We start from the raw sequence: 21,552 nt of genomic DNA, 5'->3' as shown, positions 1-21,552 counted from the left end.
TATCTTCAACCAACGTGTCCACTGATGGTGATATTTTGTGTCCCCCTAAATCACTGGTTCTCAAAAGGTGTTCCACAGAATCTTTGGATTCCCTGAGTTAGGACCTTTTTTTTGGTTAACCAAAAATGATTATTGAAATCTGTGATAGGTTTGTATTTAACTGATCGATTATTTCTGAAATGATTTAGGTAAAAGGACAATAAAAAAACAGCAAATTTTAAAATATATGTTTACATTTTTTTCCAATGACAATATATTGCATTAACAAATGATTATATCAGTATCTCACGTTCAAAATAAAATAACCTAATTAAAAATTATTTTTCTCTTGTAACTTTTCTCACATTTTATAACAGTTCTTTTACAAAACCAATAATTCAGTTAATTTATTCAATCTGATTTATACAAACGCCAAAAACTGATTAAAGGTTGCAGCAGACTAGCAAATTCAACTGCCTAACATAAAACTTAAATTTAAAACTGCTCCATTGATAAAACGATGAAAAAAATTTCTTTCACATTGTTTCTAAATGAATTTGAAGTTTTTTTTCCATCGTATTCACACCTGCTAATTTACTTTTTTTAACAATCGGGATTCTACTAAAAAAGTTAGATTGTTTAAAGTTCTGTAGATGAAAAAAATAAGGAGCAGCAGCCTTAAACTATCTTATTCTATGTAAAAATATTATTGGATTTACCCTCATTTATCAGAGTTTTTAATTACAGTAAAAAACCATAAGAAAGGTAAGAAATTCAATTCAAGTATGAAAGTTTTATGGCATATAATTATCTTAATATTTGAATCTACTGGATTTTGTTTTATGAGCAATATGTGAAAAAATACACTATAGAAATACCTTACAATATGCAAAAAAAGTGCTATAAATAAATATTTATTAATTTACTATACAATAATTTAAAAAAAAGCTAATTCAGTTTAGTTAATTCAATTTGAAAAAAATATTTACATGTAAAATTTAAAAAAAAAATAATAATACACGAGTTTACTTTTTTTATGCTACATTTTCTCAGAAATTCTATCATTATTTAAAGCTAGGGTCTCCAGAGTTTATGAGTGAAATGGCAAACTTCCTTTTTTCATTGTCAGTTTTTCCTTCTTCTTTTACACAGTAGAATTTCAGTATAATCATAAAATAGAAAATGTTTATTCATTGTTTACACCCACAAAGGTGGTTAATGGATAATCGCAGTTCATAGAATTACATTATATACATCTTCTGTATTTTGTTGTTGATACAGATATGCTAATTCAATTTTTAACAAAATACCAACATATTAGAAATCATAAAATTTGGTAACCAGCAGTGAAATCAACTATTATTTTCTTACTGCTAATGAATCTAGTTGCTATATATTGTTATTAGGAGTGGCCAATAAGTTTTCCTGAATTTATTGTGAGGCCCCTGACTGTAAAATGTTTAGCACCCATAATTTAAAGCATGAAAAGAAATATTTCTATACCGTTGAGTCTTCAAACCAAACATGGTAGAAAAAGTTCAGATCTCCATCTTTCCAAAGACAACAAAAATTCTCAGCACCATCTATGTACTTTCGCCCAGTAGACACCATCTTCCATATCTAAAACGTATTTGGTTTATTTTAAGTAATTCATATTACTAAATGATCATTTTTGATATTAAAATTCAAAATAGGAAAGACTATTCAAAAACAGTATTTCATGCACAAGTTGTTAAGTACTTATGTTACTAAAAACAACAAAAAACTTTTCAATTCATAAATATATAAATTTTTTAACTTACAAAAATTACATCACATATCATACTTTGGGCAATAAGGAAAAATTTTGTCAGATGATTAAATTTTTACTATGGAATCAGTTTCAGTCAAATGTTAGATTTTGTCATTTAAATTGTCATTGTTTAAGTAGTGCTTATCATACTTGTTTATATCTTAAGATGTTTTAAAATAGGGACTTCCAACGTTTTTTTTTATTTTTCTTATGCTTCACCCAATTCTATTTATATCAGATAATAATTCCCCATCATTCTTAATCTGAAAATACAGTAGGGAACCGATTATCCGAAACAGTCGGGACCATCGCTATTCCGGATAACTGATTTTTCCGGTTTTCTGAATCGCTACAAAAAGCCGTTTTTTTATTGTTAAACCTAACTTTAAAAAAAAAAATTGGAAATAATCTTAAAAATAAGAAAAAACGATGAAGTAATACACTAATGATTATTTCCAAAATGATGGTAAGGTAAACATCTTTAAAAAAAGAAAGAAAAATCGTAAAATCTTACGAGGAAAAAAAAAAATTTTTTTAAAATGGCGAGAAAATTTATCGAATTTTGCTCCGGTTTTCTGATTTCCGGATAACGGGTTCTGTACTGTATAAATATTCCTTTATTTACATTTCAGATGTATTTCAAGAATTTTATAAAAAACAAAACTTAAATAATTGATATCATTTTAATAGTTTATATTGAATACAAGGGAGCCCGCAGAATAATATAAAAGGGGGTGCGCAACCCTCTAACAAACTACCCCCCCCCCCAAAAAAAAAAAAATTTAAATTTTCTGTTATTACATTTTGTTTTGTTATAGCATATACTTTCATCTGTTAAATTTTTTTTTGAGATACATTTCTTCATTGTTAACAAGATGATTAAAAAAAAAATATGAATTTCTTGTACTTGCAAATTCACGAGAAACTGAATTGATGACGCAAGCATAGCTACTGACTTTGAAACACAAATAACGACAAACAGTAGTTTCGTATACTAATGTGTTTGCGCACGCTTTACATTGGTATTTATTGTCCTGATGAAGTTTTAGTTATGAGAAGTCAGTTTGTGTTATACACCTTTATTAAACTAAATAAGTAATAGAAAATATAATATTATTTATATTTTATTAAATGAAATTTAAAAATATAGCTTAGATATCTGCCAAGTTTTTACATGCTCAGTGTGCATAAGAAAAGAATCAAAGATGACTCAGAATTCATTGAAAAAGTTATAAACAGATTTGGACAGCAAACAAGAAGATTACAATTCTTGTTTGATTAAACAATTTTTTAATTGTTATGTATCAATAATTACTTAATTATTTGTTTTTGAATAAAAATATTTTATAACAAAATTGCTTTTCTGTATCTCTTTAATTGTTTAAAAAAAAAGTCAGGGCGGTGCAAATGCACCCCGCTGCCGGCGCCCTTGATTGAATAGATTATTGAATACATTATTTTGAATAGATGTATTGTTTAGATTCATAATCTAAAACAAGTTAAATAAAATAGAATGTGTTATTTAAATAGTAAAATGATACTATACCCGAGCCCAGAAGGAAAATACCAGTTATAACAGTTTGACAATAACGATGAAAAAGCAACTCGATATTGAATGTTAATTTTAAAATAATTTAAATTTAAATTTATGAAGCAAACAAAAAATTTTATTTAACAGTTCTATTTAGTATTGTGTTTGGGAACAATTAAATGTATAATAAAAAAAAACATTTTCATTCATTATTCGAGTTTATTTGCATTTTAATGTAATTAAAATAATTAAAATTTAAATTTATGAAGCAAACAAAAAATTTTATTTAACAGTTCCATTTAGCATTGTGTTTGGGAACAATTAAATGTATAATAAAAAAAAAACAAAAAAAAAACATTTTCATTCATTATTCGAGTTTATTTGCATTTTAATGTATAATTAAAAACTGAATAAAAAAGAAAAAGTGTTAGATGACAAAATAATTTGTTTGATACTTTTCTTTAATAGTTAATCAATAAGTTATCAATGCTAATAACAGATAAACTAATATAACTTTAACTATAAGATTATTATAATTCATGAAATTTGCTAGACTAAACTGAATATGTATATATGATGACAAAATAATTTGTTCGATACTTTTCTTCAATAGTCAATCAATAAGTTATCAATGGTAATAACAGATAAACTAATATAACTTTAACTATAGGATTATTATAATTCATGAAGTTTTCTAGACTAAACTTAATATATTAAGAATTTAACTATATTCACCCATAATTAGAGATGTGTGGTAATTGAAAACACTTTTTTGTATACAATAAAAATTTAGTTACTACAAATTACTATTTATGGTAGTGAATTACTTTTAACTTGAGTGAGGGTGTACCATTCAGATGAGTTTTCTTCAAAGTAATAATGGGAGCAATCATGCAATCACAGTTTCTGTCTATGTAAATAAAATGAATAAGACCAGGATAGTCTGTAATATATTTGACACAATTAAGGAATTCAATACAACTCATTAGAAATTCATATTCAAATCAACTGCAGAGTGTTCTCTAATCACTTACATTAATGCATACATTTGAGGATCTTGATCAAAAGTGAAAGCTACAGGGTAAACACAAACAAATTCCCTGATATCGTCTAATTTCGCTGATTTTGTAATCACTGGCACAAATTTAGTTATTAATTGTGCAGTTATGTCGTATTTTTATGCATAAAATATGTAACAAAACACTAACGTATTTGCTATTAAAGTTGAAAATAAAACAGTTTTGTCTAAAAAGACAAATTTTTCTTTTTAAATATTGAACTTTTAGAAACCTAAAACTCAAATTGATTAATTTTCACAGGATTTTAGGAAATTTTAGTTAATTTCTTTGACATTTCCCTGATTTTTCCAGAGTCATAAAAATTCCCGAATTTTTCCAGTTGTGGCCACTCTGAAGTATCAAAATTTAATTTGCAAAGATGGCAACAAATATTTATTTATCAAAAAATGAAAAAAAAGTGAATTAAGATTTGATAATACCAAGGTCAGTTTTTGTAAAGAGAAAAGTAAAATGCGGCATATTCATAGATTCTATCGTTGATGTATCATTTGAATCTTCTAATAGAAGAGAATCTAAAAGACGTCTCGCTTTTAAATATGCCAAAAGTTTCAAGTTTTTAAAGAGCCAAAGTTAAGTATTTGTATATTTCAAATAATTATATCTCAATAACTTCTACTTGTTTGTCTATGTTCTCCATTATATTACATTTTATGGTTTATACTTAGAAGTGTAAGTTTTAATAAAAATTTCTGAATGTTTATAATAAAACAAATATATATTGAATATACAGAGGGAAAAACAAACGGATCACCCTGCAATGAAAATTATAGCAATTTAAAATTTTTAACCCACAATTTTTTTCAGTTTTGATGAGTGACTAATTATTCTTGTAGAAAAAAATAATCTCTCTTGAGATCCTTATTTTATAAATTGGCTCAAAAGTAACAAAAACACTGAATAAATAAAAATAATAATAATAAAATTGAGAGTTTAAAATGTTGCCAAATATAAATCTTAACATTAATATCGAAATTTTTAAAAACATGAAAAACTCAAATGGAATAAAACAGCCTCGAATTAGAACAGTTATATAATATAAGATTATCATTTATATTGTTCAAAAGTAAAATAACTTTTCATTTACTGCTTCATATTGTGGCCCACATTCTGTATTCTTAAGTTTGAGTATTTTTTTTTTTTTTAAATTACAGTTGATTATTTTTCAAATTCAGGACATCCTTCATTTTTCCAGGATTAACATCTATCAACAAAATGTTCTTACATAATATTATAATGAATAAATAAAACATTTTTAAATGAATAAAAATAAAGATGATTGAGAAACAACCACACGGGTTGGTAAGTGGAGCAAGCATGAGGGTGGATTTTTCTAGTCTTTTTAAAAGACTATTTTTTAAAACACACTGGATTGCATTAACAAACGATTTAAAAGAGTCCATAATTTAAACTTTTAAAACACCATTTTATTAAATAAAATTAAAATAAAAGGATATGATGCCATAGTGATGTTCTGCACTGATTTAACTTCAAGAAAATCGGCAACATCGCTGAGGCGTTTAACACTGAGCTTCTGAATCACTTTAAATATTTCTTGGTGATCTGGCAAGTGGGACTTTTGCTCATATTGAAGGCAGGGTCGGGCAATGATATCCTCAAAGACCGTCATGAGCAGTTCACAACATGAAGAGAGTCCAGATTCCAATCTGCAACACAATTATTATAAAATAAATCCTGAATAGAGTGATATCTAAAAGTTATTGTGGAGCTAAAATCATCTACCTTGGATTTGTAATCTTGTTTTTGGGGTTTTTGAAGAATTCTTCAAGGTCAGATTGCTTTAATTGGTCCCATTTTGTTATTAACCTTCTAACATGTCTTTCCCTATCAACGGGGGCCTAAATGACAAAAATTTATTAAGTAAAACCGAAAAATACTAAAATTATAACATTTAAAGTTATGGAAGTAAAAAAAAACTTATACAGAGTAAACCTGCAACCAATGCTATTTTATTTGATAACCATCGTTGAACAGCTGACCCAATTCTGAGTTTCTATGACCCAATTCTATGTTCAACTCTGTAACCTTCTAGTTTTGAATTCAAGCCATAAAACAAGGGAACTCATGGATCAAGCATTGGAACAAACTAGTCACTGTAGAGGTCCTTTTCATAAAACTAACCCACATTTGCGTTACATGAAGAGGAAAACCATGAAACCTTCCCATGGTTAAGAAGGTGACAAAGGTATTCTAAACCATGATCTGTCTACCACTGAGGATACTTTACATCAGCAGTGTAGTGGTTGTGAGCCGTAAGCATAATTGGTATCAATCAGCAACCGAGAATTCAAACCTGCATCACCTCATTAGGAGGTGAACACTCTACCCCCTGAGCTATCACGACTCATTAATAATTTTAAAAAATTTTCAACAACTAGCATTTAAAATTTAATTATATTCTTTGCCTAGAATTAAAAAAAGATATATAGATATTTATGTAATATCATATCAGTACCATATCAGTAGCATATCAGTACATTATCGTAGCTAAAGATATATATATATATATATATATATATATATATACAGAGAGAGATTTATCTTCAGATGCAATAGTGTACCATGAGAGGATGTGATATAACTACACTTATTTTTCAAATTATTTACAATTCTAGTTTAACTAAAACTTCCATTCCTTATATTAAGAAAACAAAAAGATTACTCGTTAACAATTTTCATTATTAATTTTAAAAATTTGACTAAAAATTTTTAAATTTATTATGATGAACAGAAAACTAGCTTTCTCGCATGTACCTCATGTTTCCCCCCCCCCCCCCAAAAAAAGAAAAGCCGCAGAGGCTCAGAGGAGATTCGAGTGTTCACCTCACAATGAGGTGCCCCATATTCAAATCCCAGCGGTGGCTGGTTGATATGAATTTTGCTTCCATCTAGCACCAACCACAGTGCTGAATGTAAAATATTTGTGGTAGTATACCAATCAGGAATTAGAATCCCCTTGCTGTCTTGTTAACCATGAGAAGTTTTTATGGTTTCCCTCACAATGTAACGCAAATGCAGGTTAGTTCCATAAAAAAGCCTTCCATGAAGGTTAGTTGAAGTAATTCTTGAACCAGGAGTTCCCTTGTCTTCTGGGTTGGGTTCAAAATTACAAAGCTACAGAATTGAACATTATAGTCGTAAATTCAGAGTTTGATCAGGTTATAAAATGCTGGTTATAAAATAAAATAAAAAAAGGAAAAATTTAAGTTAGCAGAGAAAATAAAAGAAGTTTGCTATAAAATCAAAATATAATTAATAATAAAATGAAATCACATACTTTCATTTTCCAAAGCATATCAGTCAATTTTTTGAAGTCTCTTTCAAGATCTACAAAATTGCCCATAGGATGGCGTTGAAGAGGATGATATAGTAAATTATTTAACTGCTTAATAAGTGAAGCTATATTCCCAGATAGGACTCCTTGTGCAGTAAACTATAGAATACAAATCGACTCTTTTATATCATTTACACTAAAGTTATGTTATATCAACAAACATAAGTAGATTTTTCAAATAATTTGAAATTTTTTCAATAGAATAGATGACTGGAATAGGGTAGTGACACTTTAACTATTTTATTTGAAACCGAACTATGCTATTCGTAACCGAAAAGCAGGTCTGTTATGTAATGAGCCCTGCTTGGAAAAGGACGAGCCTACTTCAAAACTGATGTTTGTTCAGATTTTATTGATAAAATTGAAGCAAATATTTACATTTTAATTGCAAGCTCGTCTAACATTTAACTTCGCTACCTCACAAAATGAAAAGATAACTAGTTATTGATTATGTGGCATGACAATTGTGAATAACCAAAAACTTAGAAAGCACTGGGTTCAAAAATTTTTTTAAAAACAATTCGTAAAATATTTCAGAAAAAATATTAGAATTTGGCAAGAACACTCAACACTCTTGAAAAAGTGTGTTTCTTTGCCAATGGTGCTGTTTTTATAAGTTTTCCAAGCCAAAATTATACAAAAATTCATATCCATTCCAGGTATTAAAGCTTTAGTTTATTAATAAGACATCAAAGATTTTAAGATATTCATAATTTCAAAAATCAATCATTAAGTAAAAAGAAAAAAAAATTTCAAAACAGAAACAATAAAATATGAAATGCATATGTTCAATATATGTTCAATATGTTTCAATATATATTGAAAAATTATTGTACTTATTTCTAATTAAAAAGAAATTTATTAAATATTGAGTTGTTTCCTGACATAGAGCACATACATTTAAATATTAGTAAAAGACAAATTGATAATGAAGTTTATAGTCTATAGAGCATTGTAACTTGCGCATAAGAAGTTTTGTTATCTATCAAATACAAGATATATGTGATGACTACTATAAATGTATTATCCAGCCGGCCAAAGTCGCCCTATCTAGTAAATCGTGACTGGAGCATGTTAAATCTGTCGGCTCACAATGTCCACAATGTTCCCATAACAAGTAATACTTTACTGGGGGTACTGAAATGGAGGTTCTCTCATTCTCTGGATCAGGTCAAAATTATGATCTGTGTATGAATGGGTTCACCCGATAAGTGGATGTGACGTATGGGTGTGGCAGAAGTCGAATTTTTGGTTATAGATGGCGCCAGTTGAAAACAAGAACAATTGCACCCCTTGCTTTAATGGCCTACGACAACAATAACTATAAAAGTATTTAAAAACCACTTTTTTGCTTCTTTTTATCAAAATATTTATAACAGAAAACCATACCTAACTTTTTCCTTCAAAATAAAAACATTAAATTTAATAAATTTAACAGAATAAATCTAGAAAAAAATGCCCAAAATACTTCACATAGAATTAAAAGGAAACAGTAACTTTGAGTAATCCAGCTTTTAGTGTAATATAATGAATGAAGCTATAGATTTTCAGCGATAAAGCATTAAAGAATTTTAATAGTAAAATATTAAAGAATTAAAAAAATTTTATTAAAACATATAAAATAGAATGTACACATAAAATAAAATAAACAATCGATGTGAAATTTATAAACTAATTATATTTGGATAGAAATAATAATGTTGCAGAATGCTGTATTACTATAATAAAATTCTAATGTACAGAAAAACACATGATAAACTAATGTAAACATTTACAAACTCTTACAAAACTGTGAGAGTGATTCTATTTATAAAGTTAATCTATTTATATTTTTGATTTATAGGTTTTTCAAAAGTGATGAAAAATTAATTAAGGAAAAATGTAAAATTTGTGATTTTCCAATAACAAATTACAATAATTTATCTTCCCCAAGTCAAAATTAGTTCTGAAAACATTTTTTTTTTTTTTTTTTTACTTACTTACTTTGCAGCACCATCTGTTGCTAGACTTTAGAAGTAATTGTGAAACTTGATAAGAATAAATTCATTGGTTTTCAAAACAAAACACAGAAAATGAAAAAATCTTTCCCTTCTGCCCAGCAGTGCCATCTTTTAACAAACTTTGTATTTAATTTTGAAACATCAGAATAAATAACTTAATTTTCTAAACAAAATGCAGAAAATCATATAAATCTTCTACTCACATAGTTTTTTAAAACAAAACCCAGTAAATATTTTATTAACAGACCTTACAAAGTTATTAAGGATTTCTAGTAAAAAATTATTTTAAAATTATATACTTTAATCTTAATGAAAACATATGCCAAAAAAAAAAATATATTACCTCATACAGAATTGTAAGGGTGATTCTGTTTGTGACTTCAATTATGTAGAGAATATGGGGCACAAGTAGGCCAGCTCGTGACTTTAAATAGATCAGTAAACTGTGGGAACCAACTTTACTCTCTTCCTAAAAAATATTTTAAAAAAATTTTGAAAAATTTAACAGGGTATGCAATGAGTAAAAAAAAATCATTATCACCTAAATAGCTATTAATCTAATGTCATAACCTACTGACATTATAAATAAAATAAAAAAATAAAATCAGTATTTTTCAATTTTTTTAGAAACTAATTTCAATTTATCAAGACCCGTTATCAGTGATTTCGTCCAAATTCTGTATTTTACTATTAATAAATAGATTGTTCATAACGATGAATATTATTAAACTGATAATAATTAATGATTATTAACATCTAATTTTTGCTGTAATAGGATAACCAAGTTTCTTGAATACGTACAAGAATTTTTTATTCGCAGTTTTCAAAATATAAATTCAAAAATATAAATAAAAAAATTTAAAAAGTGAAAATAACAGTACCTCCCATATTTTGAGAATCAAGATCGCTAATCTACGAAAAAAAATATGTTTACTCAGACAAGAATGTTTTTGCATGTAATTTCATAGAAAGCATACTTAAAAGATGTTCTTCAAACCATAAACTATAGCATTTTAGCACACAAAAAATCTTATAAAAAATTAAGTAAATTATAAAACAAGAATTAAAGTGATACTTGATTCAATAAATAAAATGATTTAATATTAACATTTCACTTACTTCTTTGAAACCGGATGATTCTGAAATAAAAATAAAATATTCAATTTAGATTTTTAGAATTGTATTTAATATGAAAGAAAATTTTAAAAAATCAATGAATTAATGAATCAAATTAGTTTATATTTCAACCTTTTGTTATAAAATATAATTTTATTATAAGAGCTTTCAAAATTTTTAGGACTACAAGATTTTATGAAAAACAAAATTTGTTCTTTAGTTACAATTCATTGAGTATTTATCTGAAAAAAATAAAACTAGGTATCAACATTCTGGAAAAATTTAAAATGCAATGACAAATTTTATAAGTTTATTATAAATTTTATAAGCTTTAACTTCAATTCAATTTTAGGTAATCAGTCTGTCAGCAGTAACAAGGTATTTAATTTACAATTATTTTTGGTGGATAATAATTAGTTAAAACATTTTGTTTCCTCAACCTTTTGCTACCAATTTTTAAATTTTTCTCAGATATGGCTACTCTGGTAAAGGTTTTATTAATATATATTTAAGTTACAACAAACTAGTTAACATAGTATAGTTTTGATATTTAAAAATTTCATTAACCAGAACTTAAGAGTATATAAGTATATAAAAAAGAAACATTACTTTTTGTTTGATTTTCTTCATTGAGTAAAGCTGCTTTGGTTACATTAGATATTGGGATAAAAAACTAGAAAAAAAACATTAAAATGATTACAAAATAATTCAACAAAAATATAAAAACACATATTTTAATTTTATATCGAAAATAATTTCGATTTGTCAATGAAAAAAAAATTAAGAAAAAAGTTTCTTCCGGATTCAAAATATACAAAGGTAAATAATATACTGCCAGGACAATTAATATAATTATATAATAAATTGCACTGAATTAAGAACCTAATTTTTATTTAAAAAGATATTAAAAGTATGCTAGAGAAAAATATACACATTCATTTACAGAGCTTAATGCAAATTTTATAATGTAAACTTCTTCTTCCATAGCATGACAGCCTAAGGTGGGTCCTAGCCTTCTCAAGAATTTTCTTCCAGCCTTTTCTAGAATTTTCTTCTAGCATCTCTTTTCTGTTGTCCATGGTCTTCCCATTATTCACTCTCAGGATGACAAAATCTCTTTCTAGGCAGTAAATTTGTCAGAGGTTGGATCGGCCATTAGCTCTTATTCCAGTGGACTAGGCCAAAATATTTTTGGGTTAATCATTCCATATTCATTCTAATAACGTGGCCAGCCCATTTAATTCTTTGTATTTTTATGTGGTTGATGACAGTAAAGTTATAGATTAGAGCGTCATACTGAACCCCATCAGCTTATGCCAACAACAGTTCTTAATATCTGCCACTCTAAGCTTCCAAGAGCACTTTCATTGTTTTGAATAATTGCCAAGTTTCTGAGTAGGTGAGAATAGGTCTAAGACTAATAATAATAATAGGTCTAATTAACAGTTTAGTTTTTCTTTTAATTAAGTTCGATTTCAAATACTTCCTTAATCGCTAAAAGCATCTGTTAACAGTGATGACTCTCTTCCGTATTTCAGATGTGTTATACATCTGTTAATATTAATTTTGTTAATATTGACTTTGAAGCCCAGATATGTATCACAATCAACTTTAAATAAATGAACTTGTAACAAAACAACAACAAAAAGATTTTATCACATATTTATTCATAAAAAAAACTTAAATTAGCAAGTATTTTAAGCAAGCAAATCTAGAAAGGAGAATTAATTACTAATTAATGATAAAATGGAAAAATATGCTTCAAGCTGTAAGTTCAGTTCTTTAGAGTTTAAAAATATCTTCCAAAACAACTGGCAGAGGTGGTATACAAAAAAAAATCTCTTTACCAAAAATTAATGGTCATAACAACATAATGGTGATTAAGAATGATCACTTTGCTTCAAATAACTTGCACGCTGAAAGCGTCTACAAGGTATAGTAAAATGGTCATGTGCCACATAATCCAATACTTTCTAGTTACAAACTGAGTAGTGGATGAATTGATACGTTGAATGTTATAGAGCAAGATGACAAAAATATTCAATAAAAAATCCACAGGGAAGAAAAATGCATTGAAAGCGAAAAGGAGAGAAAAAAAAGATACATTGATCATGGGAATAGAACAAGTAAAAATCTAAAATTCCATTCAATCATTTTAAATAATACCTCATCATCAGACAGTGGGTTTTCTATTTCTTCAGACTTTGATGTAGTTGTTGGGGTTTTCAATACTTGTACAATAAGAATTAAAAACAAAAGTATCTCTTTAGACAAGTGTCCTGAATTTCGGCTGTAAACATAACAAGAAGTTAAATTTTCTAAAAAAATAATTAGGGTAAAAAAGTTTGTCAAAAAATATTACAAAATTTATAGAAACAAATTTACTTTACTTATAATAGCATGAATTGATTATACAGTTGGTATGCTGTACTACACTATAATAACTGAGCAAAAATAACTCTTTTAATGAAATTCTTCAATCACAACATATTTCTTCACAAAAATTTTAACATGAATGAGTTTTTACTCAAGTGTTATATAAAAGTGCAGTTTAATTGTAATCTAGATTGGAAAATATGATTCAATATACTTTTCATCCATAAATCTTAAAATTTTACTCTTTTTATGGAGCTAACAGAAAGCTCTAAATAACAAAAATAGTTTAAACATAACGCAGATGTGATCAAACAGAACATTCTGAAATACTTATTGTGACATTCTTTTACGAATCAATTGTTAAAATTTTAAAAATAAACAACTACTCAAATAATAAAATTAATGATGAAATATGCATGCAATTAATGTGCTTCCAGAAAAATTAAGTGACCATTTTTTCAACAGAAACTCTCTTGTACTGCTAATGAACTATGGTTTCAAGAGCGTTGAGCAATTAACACATTGAGCACAGATGTAGAGAAATTTTATTAATGTAGACAATACAAATAGTTCTCATAGATGGTGGACTTTAAATATCTATGTGCATAACAGTGGGGCAATTATTGATGACAGGTTGGCCAAAGTAGGGCAGCCAGTGAGGCATTATTGATGACAAGCCAGCCCAAGTATTGTAGCCAATAAAGCATTCATTGATACTATACTCAATGCGTTAACATACCTCAGTACTAGTATTTCCATGGATAATAATATAAAAATTTTAATTGATTATAGATTACTTAGAGTTAATAAATGTCAACATGGCTTAAAAATTTATAAAACTAAACTTCTAAATTTCAAGAAAAAAAAACCCAGTTAAACAGCTCTTTTTAGACCTATCATATTGTATGGTTGGGACGGCTGGCCATTAACGAAAATAGGTGAAGACAGACTTTTGATCATTGAAACAAAAATTATTTGGAAAATATGTGGTTCAATTAGAAAAACGATAGATAGAAAATTTTGTTTAATCATAAAATCTACAGAAAATACAAACAATATCATATTGCCAGAGCCATCAAAGCTTATCATATCAGATATTTCGGGCATTTTTCACAACTTGAACCCTATTAAAAAGGTCATCTATGTAAGCCAGGATACAAGAAAAAGTAGAAAAAAACTTGCACAAGATGGATGGATTGTGTAGATGTAGATTTAAGACATTAAAAGTCAATCATTGGCAGAATATGTTTAAAGAAGAAGAAACATGGGTTGAATTAAATGCCTCATTAAAATAGTTTTTAAGGCACCAAAACAGATATCCTGCTACATCATATTGAATATATATTACATGTTATATAACCTTTAATTATGGCAAGCTGCATTTTATATACTAATATTATTATTTAATTTTTAAGAAATAACCTTACATATACATTACATTAAACATAAATTTCATTTCTGAGTAAGTTTTAAAACAACAAACCTAGAATAGAGGGCCAAAAGTTTAGTATCTACTAGGACAAAGGCATGTAAGTATGTTCCATCTTTGTGGGTTTGTCTAACTTTTTCAAGAACTACTTGTAGTAAATTTATACACATTGCTGTTATGTCTTGATTAATTATCAGTCTTTCAACTGCCTACAAACAAGAGAACGAATCAGAAATAATACAGAACAATTAATTATCAGTTATACAGCTGTCTGAAAAGAAGAAATAAATCATTAATAGTCCATTATTAGTAGTTCAAATGCCTGCAACAAATAAAATCCCAAATACCATCTGTAGCTATTAATTAATTGCTATTAATTAGTAGCTATTAATAAACTGTCCACACAAAAAATAATAATCTAACTATATAGAATAGATAAATATAATTTTGAATTAAATAAAAAATAAACAGTTAAATAAGTGTTGAAATCACTAAAGTAATAAAATTTAAATATAGCTTGAAAGTTTCTAATCATTGTTATTTCTCACCTATATAAACCTGTGTTCACAGTTAGCTCATTGAAACTGATAGAAAAAATATTTTTTTAAGAATAATTTTCGAATTTAATTCAACTTTAATTGACAATAGTAAACATTGCTCATCAGTCATTCTATTTCAGAAAAAGAAAAGTTATTCTAAATTTGTCTATAAGTCATTCTATTTCTTAAAAATTAATTTATTTAAAAAACTAAACTCAGTGGCACGAAAGCTCATAGAGGGCAAAGCCCATCTCAGTTTTCTTGACCTTGGATTTTAGGATGCAGGAACAGATGTTTTGGTTGGGTGGTCTACCAAACGCGGATTCACCAGTGTTTAGGCCCCAAGCATGCTGGGTGAAAGACTGAGTCAAACTTGACGAGTCCGAGGATCAAACCCAGGACCTGTGTCACGAAAGAGCGAAGAGCTACCGCTCAGCCACCGGGCATCATTTAATTAACTTATTTAAATTAAATGTACGCAAACAAAAAAAATTGAGATTTAAAATAGCTTTTAAATAAAAATTTAATCATTTATGAAGAAAAAATAAACAGAAAACATTTACAAAATTAGGATAAAATATCAAACTTGGAAAATAAATATACATTGAATACTGATTTTCTTATTTTTTTATTACATCAATATAAAAAGTTTTTAATATTGAGTTGTTAGACATCTTAAAATGAATTAATTGTTAAACTTGCTATTACAAACTTAAATTACCTCAACCAAATATATCTGCTGTTCTGATTTTAAAACTCTCCACTTGTTCAAAATTAGAACAATTAGTTCAGATCTAGAAATAGATTCATTAAGAGGAATGTTTTCACCTTTCAACCTAAAAGAATAAAGCAATTTTTATTATTATACATCCTATTTTTTACATAATACACCATATTATTTTTTAAATTGTTAACTCTCCAAGGGTTGAATCCTTGAGTAAAATTTCTCTGAAATCACTTAGCTATGCTCCCTTCCTTTCATGGAATATATCAGAAGAAGAATTTTTGGGGTGTGAGAAAGTTTGCAGTTTAAAGTTTGGAAAAAGCCAGGACTCATGCTCAGAGGGTAAAACTAAATAACCAAACTGAAACCAAATAATAACCAAACTGAATCTGGAATAAGATCTGGCCACGTTTTCACACCACAGCAGATAGATATCTCTTTACAATTTTAATTTGAGAAACTCTGTTAAGTAGGGAAAAAATTTAAACAAATTTATATAGCTAACTTAAAGAGTTACTATTATTTTGAATCTAAATTGGCAATTATTTTTCTTTTATATAGGGAGTTTACAATCTAATTACTTTGATAATCAGATAAAAATTATTTTTTAAAGCCTTTATGCATCTTCCAATGCTTTTCATATGTTAGAGTATGTAGTAGAGATATGTTAGTATATGTCATGTAAAAAAAAAAAAAATTTTATTTTTTATTTTTTATAACTGTTTTAATCTATATTTTCGGAATAGAACTTCTAAAAGTATTGACATTAATTGATGCTAACGAACATTTAAATGAGAAAGTATCAAAAAAGCTTTCTAGCTCTAACCAATTATTAGTGAGGTCAATAAAAACAGAGCTTAAATCTTCGACAATCAATTTATTTGTAGAAAAAGCTTAAGAAAATTCCTTATGAAAATCATGCACAATTCACACTTATTAAACAAACAAAAAATTTCTTTTTTTTTATGATTTTGAACCTAGATTTTCTATTCTCAAATTCAATAATGTTTGGTAAGAATTTAGAAACATTTTTGTCACATTAATATAAATTCCCTAATAATTATAAAAAATTCATCACGTAATTAAGCAACACTGTAAATAAATTATATATAGCATAAAATGAAAAATTATTATCACATAATTAATAATATAATTATTTCAATAACCACATAATCATTTCATAAATTATTTGAAACAATCATAATTAAATTGTTAGGGTTAATAAATACCTGCCAACCTTTAATGACCAAAATCAGCAAGATAATAGTTTTTTATTGCATAATATACAATTGCAAAAATTAAATTCTTCTATAGTTTTTCTTCTTCTGAAACTGCCATAAGGTGAATTTTTTCAAAGAAATATTATTATTTAAAATAAGAAGAAAATTTGGAAAGTAGTCAAATACAAACAAAAGTTATCAAAATTCTGAAATTAGAAAGTATACTTACAAATGTAGCGTAGGTCCAAATAACATCTCTACTACAATTAAAAATAAGCTAAGTTCCTTTTGAACTTCTTCAAGTTTTTCCTCTTCATGACAAATACTTACAGCAACGTAATTCAACACCTAAAAAATAAAATTAAGACATAACAAAAACCTCCAAACATACATTTAAAATTTGAAGAAATAAATAACTTATAGAGTACTATTTTTAAATCATATGAAATACGTATATCTTTTTTTTATTGAATTAAAAAGAAATTGTGATTTAAAATGTTGTTAAAAATTTTTTTAAATTAGAACATTTGAAATTAGAAGAAATTGTAGAACTTAAGTTTGAAAATAAAATTATAATTGTTTCTTAAATGAAGAGTTAAAGATAGGAAAATAAACTTTTTACAATCACAAATTTGGTTCATTAATTCATTCCTAAATGAAAACTTTTTATTTGCTTTGTAATTAATAAAATAAAATAATAAATCATTATTTGAAGAGCCTGGCAATGCTTCGATAAATAATATAAACATGCATTCAAATATTGTTTTAAGCCCGAAATTGAATAACAATAATTTTAAAATAATTGTTAATAGCATTCATTCTTAAAAGCAAACTGACCAAAACATTTTTGTAAGTTTGCAATATTTTGTCTCGGTTGATATCATTTATACTTAAGGCTAAACTCATAAGCAAGTATTTTATTTAATAAAACCAAATACATTTTATAAGCATGTGCAGTATTTTATTTGTTTGTAAAGACAGTAGAGAACCGATTATCCGGAACGATCGGGATCATCGATATTCCGGATAACTGATTTTTCCTGTTTTCTGAATCGCTACAAAAAGTCGTTTTGTTTATTGTTAAACAAAACTAAAAAAAAAATTGGAAATAATCTTAAAAAGAAAAAAAAAACGATGAAGTAATACACTAATGATTATTTCCAAAATGAGGGTAAGGTAAACATCTTTAAAAAAAGAAAGAAAAATCGTAAAATCTTACGAGGAAAAAAAAAAATTTCTTTTTAAAATGGCGGGAAAATTTATTGAGTTTTGTTCCGGTTTTTTGGTTTTCCGGTTTTCGGGATAACGGGTTCTGTACTGTACAATAATCAGTGTAACCAGCAAATGATGAATGTAACCAGCAGCGTCCAGAAGCCAAATAATCAGTGTAACCAGAAAATAACAGAGTTAAAAGCAATCTGATAAACTATAAAGTTAAATAAATTTTAAATTTCAACTTCAGTAGATCTTGAATAGCTAGAATTTTTTTTTCTTCTCTAACCTATATAAATGATGAATTAATATGTAGAATTTGCACATGTATGTTGCAAGCAGCCAACATACATGTTGCAAGCAGCCAACATACATGTCATCTTTACACAAATTAAATAATAATTTATTAGTAAACAATAATTTTCTAGTTAAAAAAAAAACATTTTTCATCCTAAACTAGGTGTTATTTATATGTACTTAAAATTCAAAAATTATTTCAACTTTAATTAGAAAGAAGAAAAGATTAATAATCTTACTTCATCAAAAACCAACAACAAACCATCTTCAGACTCAACGTATCTATATTTATTTCCAAATTGTCCTTGCATCACCTTATAAGATGCAATTAAGGGTGAAAAAAGTTGCATCAAAACATTTTTGTCAATCCTCTTTTCCTCATTGACAGAAAATGTCTGGAAATACAAAATTCATGATTGTGTTAGGGACCATTCAAAAAGTACGTACACAAAAATGGAGAAATTTTAAACCCCTCCCCCCCCTTCGTACATAAGGTCTTACTCCCCCCCTTAGAGTATGTACATTTTATTAGTCTACCCCCCCCCTTTTCATAAAAATTAAAATAATTATGTTTTAAATAAAATTAAATATTTATTTAAAAAGCATGTAGGATAAAGTCAAATTTAAATTTGGTGTATGTTTATAAAGTACATACTTTGTATAATACCTCCCCCCTCCCCATCGTACAAAACCGTACAAAATATTAAATACCCTCCCCCCCTCTTCGGGATGTACGTACTTTTTGAACGTCTCCTTAATAATAAAGAAATGCACAGTATATGACCTTGATAAATCTATTAAACAAAACTTCAGTTTTTAAGTTGATTAATAAGTAACTTTTAACGCTCTTTGTAAGTCATAAGTAGATTTGCAAAAAAGCCATTTAAACCAGGAATGGTAATTTATTTATATAACAAATAAATAAATAAAAAGGATTTAAAAATCTAATTCACTTTATTTAAAACAAAATTTTTTAAATTAAATCAGATTTTTTTGGTTTCGATTTTATCAAAACTTTTTACGCCACTTTAGGCAAAATTAAAATGAAATGTTTTGAAAATTGTGTTTAAAAACTAAACTGATAGGATTTTTATAACCATCATGTATTTTGCAAAGGTAATCAGATTTAATACACAGCAATTTATTAAAAATAAATTTTAAAATTATTAAAATCAGTAAAAAATTTTAAACTATCACAGATAAAAAAGTTTTGTTAACTTTTAAATCAAAGACTGAATTTTAAAAAATGAATTAATTTACATATATATATATTTTTAAATATGTAAATCAAATTTAAAAATGTAAAAAAAAAATTTTTTTTTTACAAATTCATTTTGAAAAATTGTTTGTTTAAAAGGAAAATAAATGTCATTAATTAATAAATGTTTTATTACATCAATATTTTGGTTGAATAATTTATTTAGATAAGGGATATGCAATTATGAGACTTTTTCTATTATGTCTTATCATATGGGGCAAATTGGGAAATTTTACTTCTGACCAGTGGTAGCATTTTTAATTGTGGCCATTTTTTAAAACATAAGGCCATTATTTTTTAGAAAATTAAAAACTTTAAATAATTAAAAAAATATTGATATTTAAAATTTAAGGCATTTTTTGGAAGCATTTCTCAAAATAAGATGAGCATTGCCCCAGTTCATTTATAAAACAGGAAAAAAAAATTTAAGAGAAGGAAATAACGTAATTTTTAGAATATTATAAAATGTTCATAATAATTTCATATTTATTTTTAAAAAAATAATAATAAAATACACATTAGATGTATTTTCAACGATAAAAGTCGAGATCAAGAGGGGACAAGGTAGACAATTATTTTAATCGTTATTTTAATTTTTTAAAAAGAGAGGGAAAAAAGTCTCTGTCTGTTCTGATGTATTTCTTCTTTTACTATATTTTCAACGTGGAAGTAATTTAAGAATTAACCAAGTAACATTAGAAGATGAAACAAATGTTACTAAAAATACATTTGCATTCATAAATTACAAATGCAATTTATGAATAACCAAACAACATTACAACCAACATTTGAACTAATTTTTTGCCGAAAGAAAAGCTTTTGAAAAACTCTCTATTTTGGTAAGATTTTCATTTCAGATTTCCATAGCCGGCCAGCTTGTCACGTATACAATTCTAATCTTTACAGGTAGAGAAACAAGTTATATATTTGATAATTTAAAATATATTTGTAACGAAAAACGGAAAATATTCGCAATCGATTTCAATGCGTTGTAACAGAAAATTATGAATGATGAATGTAAATTTTTTTTCTCATCTCTCATCACTTTCGAACAATAACAAAAATAGGGAAAGAAAATTGAAACTTACTTCTATTAAACCATCTTTAATTCCTAATTTTTGAATATGTTGTGATAACTCCACATCAATATCATAGAATGCAACATCATTTAAATTATCAAACAACAATATTCCTTTCATTTTTTCAAATTACTTCATAAAAAGTAAAAAGAAATATTACAGTTGCATTATGTAAAATCGAAAGTTCATAAAAACTGAGAGAAAATGCGGGACAGATGGTGTCAATAAGTCAGATATATTCCTTTCTTTAAATGTTTGACAATACTTATTCGTTAACGTTGTTCGGTAATATGTTATGTAAACATAAGCATGCCGTCTGCTAAATCGGAACTCGTGACCCGTAATTGATTTAGATGTAACTTGCCTGCAGCAGAAAAATAAAGTTTTAAGCATTGAAATTTTAGCAAGAAAGATGTTAATAATCTATCCTTAACTTCTTAATTTATTTTCTTCCTCAATTCAAATCTGATTAATTCCGAAATCGTAATCTGAAAACATGAGTTAATAAGTTTAAATCTATCTATTTGGGCTGCGTAAGCAGTTTTATTTATATGTTATAGTTCTTTTTA

General features: G+C 26.7%; 1 protein-coding gene across 2 annotated transcripts in view; it reads right to left on the bottom strand.

Moving 5' to 3' along the window:
• HPS1 (Hermansky-Pudlak syndrome 1 protein) overlaps positions 1 to 21,535 on the bottom strand; it is a 28,247-nt gene extending 6,712 nt beyond the window's left edge. For both annotated transcript variants that reach the window (XM_043045215.3, XM_071177242.2), the window contains exons 1-14: positions 20,993 to 21,535; positions 18,886 to 19,041; positions 17,367 to 17,485; positions 15,915 to 16,029; positions 14,709 to 14,863; positions 13,016 to 13,139; positions 11,459 to 11,522; positions 10,853 to 10,872; positions 10,077 to 10,202; positions 7,677 to 7,832; positions 6,122 to 6,237; positions 5,836 to 6,045; positions 4,130 to 4,256; positions 1,483 to 1,599 (exon numbers count right to left, since the gene is read on the bottom strand). In XM_043045215.3, coding sequence (XP_042901149.2) covers positions 1,483 to 1,599; positions 4,130 to 4,256; positions 5,836 to 6,045; positions 6,122 to 6,237; positions 7,677 to 7,832; positions 10,077 to 10,202; positions 10,853 to 10,872; positions 11,459 to 11,522; positions 13,016 to 13,139; positions 14,709 to 14,863; positions 15,915 to 16,029; positions 17,367 to 17,485; positions 18,886 to 19,041; positions 20,993 to 21,103 — 1,716 coding nt within the window. In that variant the 5' untranslated portion in view covers positions 21,104 to 21,535. The remainder of the gene's footprint in view (positions 1 to 1,482; positions 1,600 to 4,129; positions 4,257 to 5,835; positions 6,046 to 6,121; positions 6,238 to 7,676; positions 7,833 to 10,076; positions 10,203 to 10,852; positions 10,873 to 11,458; positions 11,523 to 13,015; positions 13,140 to 14,708; positions 14,864 to 15,914; positions 16,030 to 17,366; positions 17,486 to 18,885; positions 19,042 to 20,992) is intronic.
• Between the last annotated feature and the right edge of the window lie 17 nt (positions 21,536 to 21,552).

This window comes from Parasteatoda tepidariorum, chromosome 2 (assembly GCF_982258835.1).
Source record: "Parasteatoda tepidariorum strain Cologne lab strain chromosome 2, Ptep-v5.0, whole genome shotgun sequence".
Classification (NCBI taxonomy): domain Eukaryota; kingdom Metazoa; phylum Arthropoda; class Arachnida; order Araneae; family Theridiidae; genus Parasteatoda; species Parasteatoda tepidariorum.
Note: the sequence above shows the minus strand (reverse complement) of the source record. Positions and strands in the feature narration are given on the sequence as shown.